The sequence below is a fragment of the Anopheles marshallii genome, chromosome 3 (genome assembly GCF_943734725.1).
Source record: "Anopheles marshallii chromosome 3, idAnoMarsDA_429_01, whole genome shotgun sequence".
Taxonomy (NCBI): Eukaryota; Metazoa; Arthropoda; class Insecta; order Diptera; family Culicidae; genus Anopheles; species Anopheles marshallii.
This window is the reverse complement of record NC_071327.1, coordinates 71,312,760-71,322,445: the sequence shown is the minus strand read 5'-3', so window position 1 is coordinate 71,322,445 and position 9,686 is coordinate 71,312,760. Positions and strand designations below refer to the sequence as shown.

The window sequence follows — 9,686 nt, the reverse complement described above, 5'->3', positions numbered from 1 at the left end:
GCAAAGGATCACGCTACATTCCCGTGCAGCTTAATCCTTCCCTTACCAACAGGTTTGCCAAGGGCAAGGCGTAACTGGTGCAGGTGATGGTGAGCTGACAGGGCAGCGAAAAGGTACGATTGGTGAGTACTGCCCGGAATGGGACTGATACAGCCGAGTGATGCTTCTGTGTGGGTCGGTAAAGCCCTTTGTGGGAAAACAAGGATTACACTTGAGTCGGAACAATGTGAAACTGGTTCACTCTTTCGAGCGGGGCATACTGTTTTTTTTGTGGAAACATAAAGCTATCTTTATGTTGAGGTAACAATGAATGTTGATAGCAACAAACATAAATTGTGCTAGAGGATATAAAGGTATTGAGATGAACCTTACTTTTATTTTAAGTTTTGCATGTTAATTGATGGTTTGAATTCTACAATCTATGGGACGTTATTTGGTAATAAAATGGGATATAATGTCATTAATTTGTGACTATGCTTGTTGCGTACGCGAAGCTAACCTCGCGGTGCTTTTCTCTAGACAGGCGCAGGTCACGCAGACTAGAGATCAATAAGTTCTGACTCGTTTTCGTTTCGGTTGAAAATGCCACCGTTTATTTGATAACGTATCGGTTTTATATCTACTTATTAGCTTAGAGTGCATTTGTTGCGGTGGCGACAATGCTGGTAGAACAAATGAATTATCGCGTGAAATGCAAGACTCTCGTCTAACGGTCTTTTTGAATTACGTGTAGAAAAAATACTAGGGGTAGGAATCGACAGCAGCTGGAATGTGGAATTCATTTTGCAAACCTTTTTGTGATGATTTCTTAGTTAAATATGTAGAAAGGTGGCAAGAACAGTATTTCAAAGCTTGTCCTGGTTTGTTTATAGCTTACGATATTTTTAATTGTCTTTTACTCAAAGAAATACAAGAAATTTAATTTTAAAACAAAAATTAGTGTCCACGAATGTTCAAACTGTGTGACCACTGGATTACCCGCTGTGCGGAACGAAGAATTTGACAGCGAAAAAAGAAACACATACAAACACGCAAGGAAAGAAAAACAACAATCACAACAGCTGAGGAACGGAAAATTTTCTGTGTGTTTTACTTTTCGTGACGCAAAAAAGATACCCCCAAACTAAAATACACTTTTCGCGATTGATTTTCGTTGTGGAAAGTTGTCATGATGAATTACGCCATGCAGTGATAAGGGTACGACGGTGAAAGTGAGTGTTCGGTGTGTTTATTCGAGTGAAGCGAGTGTGGGAGTTGTGTTGATAAGACACATCTCACAGCCAGCAATCGGGTGAAACATTGTGGTGACGTTATCGGAAAAAGGGTGTTAAGATTATCATCTTACCAGGCAGAAGATCTTCACAGGCGGAGATGAAGGTTTTGAACAAAATCGATACTGGCGTGAATCGTTGATAAAGCAGAACCAAACAGTGCTTAGTTTGTTGCACTTCCGAGACGTGTTAAACTGTGGTCCGAATTCCGACGCATAGCGAAGGGGCGTCAATTAGCGGAATCATGTTTATTGGTATTCACCCTTTGCTTCCTGCTTTTTAGTAACGAGTCCGGTTGACAGTGTTGTTGTGTCGTCGGTGTGAATCGGAAACTTCGGCACGAGGCAAACAAAAAGAAACACAATATGTTTGGACGCACCGAAACAAACAAGGACAGTTTTCTCGTCCAAACGAAAGCGGCACGGGAAGAGCGTGCCAATGAACGGGCACAGGAAGAACGGCGGGACCGTTCGATATTGCTGCTTCAGCGCAACATCCGCGGATGGTTGGCACGTACCAAATTTCGCCAAACCATTCTGTAAGTATCCTCGGCTATAGTTCCCCTGTGTACGATAAGTAACAAGCGTCTTTTAATTTCTAGCACCGAATTCGACGAACTGCTTCCACCGGTCACAAATGTTGGTAAACCGATCGACCTTAAACCGAGCCTTGCCGTGTATTGTGCCGCTAGTCACTTTCTGCTGCAGTGGAAAGCGGAGACGAGCGCACCAGAGTCAGCTCAACATCGGGACCGGCTGGAACGTTTGTGTCGCTATTTAGTCGCTAGCCTTGAATCGGATTCACCCAAAACTAGCTACATTGGTGTTGCGTTCAATAAGGAACTAAGCTTAGCTTGGATACGCCACATCAAGAAACTGCTGTATCGATGTTGTACAGCGATCGAGCTGCTTAAACCCGAGGTACACAGCGACAGCATATCATTGGCCTTATATTTGCACACGCTGGTCGCGTTTACGTCGATCAACAGTTGGGCACTGTTGCGCAATAAATCGTTGGCCGGCCTAAAGCCCGGTATGATGCAGCTTTGCGCGAATGTGATGGGCGATCTCGTACAGAAGGGGTTCTATCTAACGTTGCGCCAGGTGCTGGTGAAAGGCACCTGTCGGCCGGTAGTGAATCTGAAACCCATCTCGCTTACCGCGCTCGTAACGCTTGCCCTACGTCCGCTCGTATCGTCCGGGTATAGCGAGAACCTTCTCAGCCAATTTCTGGTGCAGATCCTCTCCGTACCGGGTATGATCGCGCAGCTCGAACAGCTCACACCCGAATGTCTGGTAAGCATTCAATCGCACGGAACGCTGGAAAAAACGCTCGACCTGCTCGCCGGTGAACAGTCGACCAAGTTTGTGGTGGCCAGCCTGCAGAATAGCAATCTGCTCGCGTTGCTTGCCAACCTGGTGCAGCTGTACTATCTGGAACCGCCGGAAAATGCGGCCAAACTGGCCTATCCCGCATTCACGTTCGTCGTGACGCAGCTACTGAACGGTATACTGAACAGCTTGGCCCAGGCCGGTGGTGCCTTCACGCAGTGGCACGAACTGCTCGGGTGGTTTTCGCCCGGCAAGGATCGGCTGCAGCACGAAAATTTACCGCTGATCAAGAAGCAGATCCATCTGCTGTGGAACCATCGGATCGTGAAGCTGCTGCTGGGAGACAATCTGAAGGAGCTTGCGGTCGGGTACGAGACGATTGATTATCCCATCCCATCCGGTAACAGTACGGGGAATTTGTTGAAGCGTGCACTCACATTTGAACGTAGCTCGATGAAGGGACAGCCGAACAAGGCGGGGAAAACGTACCGAAAGCTCGGTTCGGCTGAAGTGTCCCGGGTTGCCCTAACCTGCTCGATGTATCATGCGGCACTGAGTGCGTTGTCGCAGCTGCGCTTGGACATTCTTTCGGGTAAAGGATGCGCTGGGGAACACGACTGGTGAACCCATCTGTTTAACCGTGGAATTTTGCTACTTCTTTGCAGGTCTTTGCTATAACGATACGGTGCTACACGATCTTTGGCTGCTGCTCGGATCGATCGGTCCGAACTGTGGTCTAAAAGGGTTCATCGAGCTGCTGCAAGTTAGTCAAACGAATTACGCACCACCACTGCTGCTGCTGTCACTGTTTTGCGACTGCATGACCCACTACGTAACGTGAGTAGTGTCCGCTCTCTGTACTCTAGTGTTTGGTGGATGAATCCTCCGAAGGTTCATGATTCTTTTGAGATTCGAATCATGATGATCGAACGATTCTTTGTTATAGATTCATATGAATGAACAAAACTAATTTGAACCCTTCTCCCTTACCTTTGCAGTATTTTAGATGATTTGGAAATGTACGAACAGCAGACACCGTTCACGCTGAACGACTACATTGTGCTGTCGCACTTTTTGAACACATTCCTGTACCGCACCATTCAGGACCAGATACTGGACGCCAAGACGGCAACCAGCGCACCACTGTTCGTGTCCATACACACGCTGCTGCTATGTCTGTACCGGCGTGACTGTCGGCGACAGTTTGCCCCGCCGAACCATTGGCTGATCCGGGACATACGGCCTTCCCACTTTCTAGCCGATCTCGAAAAGGGTAAAAAACACACCCAGATTCTGTTGCAGAAGATGCCCCACATCATACCGCACGAGGACCGGGTGCAGCTGTTCCGGAAGTTTGTACAGAATGAAAAAGCGGTACTCGGGTTGACGGAATCGGCCTGTGCATCACCGAGCTCCGCGCTGGTCACCGTCCATCGGGATCGTATCGTCGAGGATGGCTATCGGCAGCTGGCCGCATTACCGCCGCATGGGTTAAAAGGTGTGATACGGGTACGGTTCATCAACCAGCAGGGTTTGGACGAGGCGGGTATCGATCAGGACGGTGTGTTTAAGGAGTTTTTGGAGGAAACGATCAAGCGGGTGTTTGACCCGTCGTTGAATCTGTTTAAGACGACCACCGAACAGCGACTCTATCCATCGCCCACCTCCCACATGCAGGAAAACCATCTGGCCTTGTTCGAGTTTGTGGGCCGAATGTTGGGCAAAGCGGTTTACGAGGGCATTGTCGTGGATGTACCGTTTGCGTCGTTCTTCCTCTCGCAAGTGCTCGGACAGACGCAGCAGGCATTGTACAGCTGCATGGATGAGTTACCGTCGCTCGACAAGGAACTGTACCGTAGCTTAACGTTCATCAAACACTACCAGGGTGATGTTGCTGATCTGGACCTAACGTTCAGCGTGGACGAGGATGTGATGGGAAAGATAGTGACGCACGAACTGCATCCCGGTGGTAAAGCACGAGCAGTTAATAACGATAATAAGTAAGTATTTGCTGTGTAAACTTGGTCATTTCCCACGGAAATTGTTAAATTTATCCTTCTGTTTTTCTTTTGCAGGATTAATTACATCCACTACATGGCTTACTTTCGCATGCATACACAAATCCGCGATCAAACGGCCGCCTTTATACGCGGATTTCGATGCATTGTTAATCCGGACTGGTTGGCGCTGTTTTCCACACCGGAAGTAAGTGTAACGCAGTAATGTTATCTCCTCAAATGTTGCATTTACAAATGGAGTTAACATGATTGAGAGTCTTGGATCAGGTCGGTGTGAAAGAATTAGCAACAAGATTTAACTCTCTTACTCACTCTTCCTTTTAGCTGCAAAGACTTATATCGGGCGACACATCCCCATTGGATTTGAAGGATCTGCGCAAACATACCCAGTATTACGGTGGGTTCCACGACGGTCATCGGGTGGTCGGTTGGCTGTGGGATATTCTTGCCAAAGATTTCACCGAGGAGGAGAAAAAATTGTTCCTCAAGGTGAGTCTCTGATGTGATTAGTATCTGATGTAAGTAATAATGTGACCTCTTCTTCTACATTTTAATAGTTTGTAACGAGCTGTTCGAAACCGCCACTGCTTGGTTTCGCTCATTTGGAGCCCCCGTTTTCCATACGTTGCGTGGAGGTGGGCGATGATGAGGACATCGGCGATACGGTTGGTTCTGTCATTCGAGGGTTCTTTACCATCCGCAAGAAGGATCCACTGAACCGGCTGCCCACTTCGTCCACCTGCTTCAATCTGCTCAAGCTGCCGAACTATCAGAAGAAGAGCATGCTGCGGGATAAGCTCCGGTATGCAATATCTAGCAACACCGGGTTCGAGCTGTCTTAAGCGGCCCGTAAGCGGCGATGTTTGTCGGCGACCTTTCTTCCCTTTCGTGTCCGATCCGATCGGAGTACGTGGTGTAATGCAGACCAGGCAGGATTCTTATGAATTTCGAAGAAGATATGTAATCCATTAAACTGTGATAGTAAAGCGAGTAAGGATATTCATTCGGAGCTCAAACATTGGAACGGAAACGATTTTTCGTGGTAGAATAGAAATTCTGGCGCTAGCGTATGGAGCTTTCCGACCAGTGAATATCCTATCCCCGCGTTTGGTATTTAGCAAAGCAACCGAGTGCAATCGGCGATCAAGAAACGGCGATGTATTGAACCCAGTGTTTTCGGTGTATCACAATGCGTGACCCGTCGGTGTATATCAACAAGTAGAGTATTTATGACATGGTATTGCGTTTGGCATGAGTGTCCTTTTTCGTATGTGTGTTCTGTGTGTGTGTGTGATAGGGAAAAAAAGGTAATTGTACCCGTTGCAGCTAGGAACCGATGTGTAGTGTTCACCTAAAAGAAACTACAAAACGTATCAAGTGAAACAAAAACACAAAACGTATAGGTCAGAATGGAACTGTGTTTATTTTCTAATCGAAAGCATTATAGGCAGTGCCGCGGTAGTGTGTAAAAAAACCAAACAATGATAATCCTAATATTTATATACTATTGTAGCAAGATAAGCAACTATTTTTTGAACGTGTCTAGAAACGATTATTTGTGTTGCATGCGACAAAACAAGGAAACAAACAAAACACCGTTAAAAACGGGCTGTACTACACATATTCTCACAATCACACTAACGGTGCAAACACCCAACCTAATAAGGATCCGGTAAAACTGATCTGCATCAAGAATTCATAGAACGTGCATTAACGTAACACATAAAGTTTTTCACACAACCAGAACATGGGACGGTGTGCATAAGATAACACGTAATTGAACTGTAATACACAAATAGACGATGAAAACATGTATGGGTCCGAATTATGAATAAACGATGTACTGTAGGGGCTTTAAGTTAGAGTGTGGCGTTTTATTCCTCCTATTCCTTATATGCCAGATAAGCGCTACAACCGCTTTGTCGGCATTGCTTGGCGAAGGAGTCCTCTAAACTGACTACATGCGAGAACCGTCATCGAAATGCATTTTAATTTATTCAACGATGATATTTGAAAATGGTTTGTGACTTGGATGATCCAACAGATGGCGCTATTATTTGTGTTGATTAAAAACAACCTCAATATCATGAACCAAACAAATTTAATTTATTTATGCTGGAAACCTTCTGAAAAATATAAATAATTATTTACATAAGTTTCGTTTAGTAAAACAATCCTCTTTATTTTAATTTAGAGGCCACACAGCATCCAAAAAAAACCGTCTTTAGTTTTCAGCTTTCAAGCCAGCTGTCAAAAATATTACCCGCAAGAGACCATCGCCCCTGCACGCACTTTGACAGGGCACAAGCCATTTGACATTTGAACAAGGCGAATGTCTTCTTCCCCAAAATTTTTTGTTTAGTTCACGAGAAAATTTGGTCGAGTTCGGACGTGTTGGGTTGCGTCGCTCCGTTACTGGTAAATTCCTCGGACGATTCCCTTAACGGAGACGGGGTACACATACACCGCACGTACACCAACACCAGCTGGCCGGACCCGCGGAAAACAAGGCTTCTCGCGTAAACTCGGAACACGCACGACGCACCCGCCGTGAAGCTCTGGCTGAAAATTGTCACTAGCAAAAGGACACCAGTGCGACGGTAACGCGTCGTAACCCAGGCAACAGCAGTAGCAGTGGTGGTTTTATGCGGACCGGCGAAGAGAAGGACCTTTTTATCCCCGAGCGTGTGTGTGTGTGCCATTCCCGTGGGTAGCAAGACCACCATCGCTGTGTATGCTGGTTTAGCATTCTTCTTTTCCAAGCCGAGCCCTTTTATGTTCATCCTGCGGGATATGCATTGGTGGTGGTGGTGATGGTGGTAGTAGTGGTGCTTGTCTAGAACCCTCATCAAAAAAGGGAACGTCACCCTATGCGCGCTGTGCAGGGGAAGAAAAGCAAGCGTCGAATGCGTATATGTAACTGTGTGCGTGCATAAGTGTGTAGAGTGTAAACAACATATCCGTCGCAGCTAGAATTGTTCTCGGGCGAGTTTTGTTTGGAGCAGCATCGTGCATCTCAACAACTGCCTTGGTTCCTTGGTAGATCATTGCCGTAATACTACTGCCATTACACGAAGGAAAATATCCAGCAGCTGCTCTAGTCTTCTAGTGATTTTACGCAACCGCGCGTATTAGCACACAGTCACTGCCAAGACGGTACAGTCTGCCGCTGTGTTTGTGTCCAGTGCTGTCCTTGATCGTTGTGTGCTGGGAGGAAGGTGGCCAATACTTCCTCGCTCTCACTGCCAATATTAAAGTGGATCACGCGGAGACACATACGCGACCTTCACACAACTCGAGTCACCAAAACCACAGCGCGACCAAAACAGCTGACAAAACTGGTGGTGTGGGTTACCTGTGCTATTTGCGTGTGTGTGTGTGTGTGTGCATCGGGTGAAAGCATCCGTGAAACCGGAAGTACACCACATCCAGCCAGGCAGCGGCAATCGACCGAAGTCATCATCTGTCAGTGCGTTTCTGATTAGAACGTGGGGCAGCCATTGTGCCGATGGAAGCTGGTGGTTTGTACGCGGAATAGTGTGCGTGTGTGAGTTTAAAACCCACGGCCTACTGCAGTCGAGACACACCGCTTGGTTGCGGAGCACGGCTCGAACGCAGGGAAAGTGATATAATCGAAGGCAGCGGCAATTGTTCCACTCCGCGCGGAAAAGTCACCCCAAGTCAACGACGTGCGTTCGCGTGTGGTGCCTCGCAATTCGATCGTGTTGAAGGTGGCATAATAATCGCCACCAACAATTTAACGTTTGGCCAGCTCGGAATGTGGGCCGTCTAGCATCTTCATCTTCAATCGCATCGCACGGTCCGGTGACTCACAAGAGTGGCGCACAGTTCTGATGCAAACTTCATCCGTCATTGCCATTTACGATTAGTTTGGCTTTGTGTGTGTGCGTGCGTGCGCCGTGCAGTAAATCATGCGTGAGTGTCTGCCGTAGTTCCGCTGGCGTGCTATTCTTCACCGAAGCATGCCCATTTCCTTCTTAACCTTCAAGAAATACCTTCGCATGGCAGGGTAATGAGCACACGCATCGATAATTGTGCAATCAAGCAGTGTGTGGCGGGGTAATAGAATCAGCAACGAAACGTAAATGCTTGTAGCATCCAAGTAACCGGCATACGAGGTTTTGTGCAGAAAGTGAAAAGTTTTGTTCATTGGCAGTGTTTTCCAGTGTTGGGTCGCTAAACCAACTATCAACTTCCGGTCTATTCAGACGGTTGGAGATAGGGAAAGTGCTCACAGGAATAAAAAAATCCTTGAAATTTGCGTAGTGTGAATAAGTGTGTGTTTTTCAGCGTGCTCAGCTAAAAAAAAAGCCTACGGAGAGATGCGTTTAAATTATCCGTTAAATTTGTTAATTTTTTCATCCTTTTCTCTCTAAAGAAATCAAGTGCAAAATAAATTGAAAGCTACGAAGCGGAAGTGAGCTCCAACATCCGGAAGTGTACACCCACTCACACACACCCATACACCCTTTACACCCACACACACACACGTGCGAAAGTTTCCATTGTGCGTGCATGTTTCGGTGAGAGAGGAAAGTAAGTGTACAAGGGCCAAAACGCAACAACGGCAACAACGAAAAACCCTTCACACACCATTGTGTGTTGAGTTTTCGCGTCAAGAGTGCGCGCTGCGAAGGGGAAAAAAGTTTCGTTCGTTCCGCATTTCCACGACGGTTTTCCGACCACCACGCTCAGCCCCCGGCTCCCCCAGGCGGTGGGGTTGCGCACATTTTCCGGGGTTTTTCACGCGCCGTTTTTCCACCCATTAGTCATCCGGTGGCTTAGCATTGGTTGTTGTGGGTGTCGTCCACGCGGAAAGTGTATGGTTGCTTCCCATTGTTTGAAGTGACGTTTCTTCTAAAGGGCCGGTATTACCGTCACAACACTCCCGACTCCCTCCCCCAAATAGTCAGCATCAAAACAAACCAGCACAACCTTTGGGGGTTTATTCGCTGACCAAAGAACACGCACACACGGCACACCTCAATAGTTGTGGTTCTCGGTTCTCGTGTCGGAGTGGTGGTCGGGTTATGCGCATCGTCTGA

At 47.1% G+C, this 9,686-nt stretch overlaps 1 protein-coding gene across 1 annotated transcript; it reads left to right on the top strand.

The window, feature by feature from the left end:
• The first annotated feature begins 1,636 nt into the window (after positions 1–1,636).
• LOC128712080 (ubiquitin-protein ligase E3B) lies at positions 1,637–5,462 on the top strand. The gene is made up of 7 exons (XM_053806976.1): positions 1,637–1,809; positions 1,873–3,194; positions 3,268–3,439; positions 3,601–4,602; positions 4,678–4,807; positions 4,945–5,109; positions 5,178–5,462. Exons 1-7 carry the CDS (start codon positions 1,637–1,639, stop codon positions 5,460–5,462), a joined length of 3,249 nt encoding a protein of 1,082 aa, XP_053662951.1.
• The last annotated feature ends 4,224 nt before the right edge of the window (positions 5,463–9,686 follow it).

Bases quoted from the DNA above. Each gene is read 5' to 3' on its own strand.
- LOC128712080 (XM_053806976.1), top strand. From the start codon at position 1,637: ATGTTTGGACGCACCGAAACAAACAAGGACAGTTTTCTCGTCCAAACG. The intron at 4,603-4,677 runs GTAAGTATTTGC...TTTCTTTTGCAG, and splicing joins GCAGTTAATAACGATAATAA to GATTAATTACATCCACTACA. The intron at 4,808-4,944 runs GTAAGTGTAACG...TCTTCCTTTTAG, and splicing joins CGCTGTTTTCCACACCGGAA to CTGCAAAGACTTATATCGGG.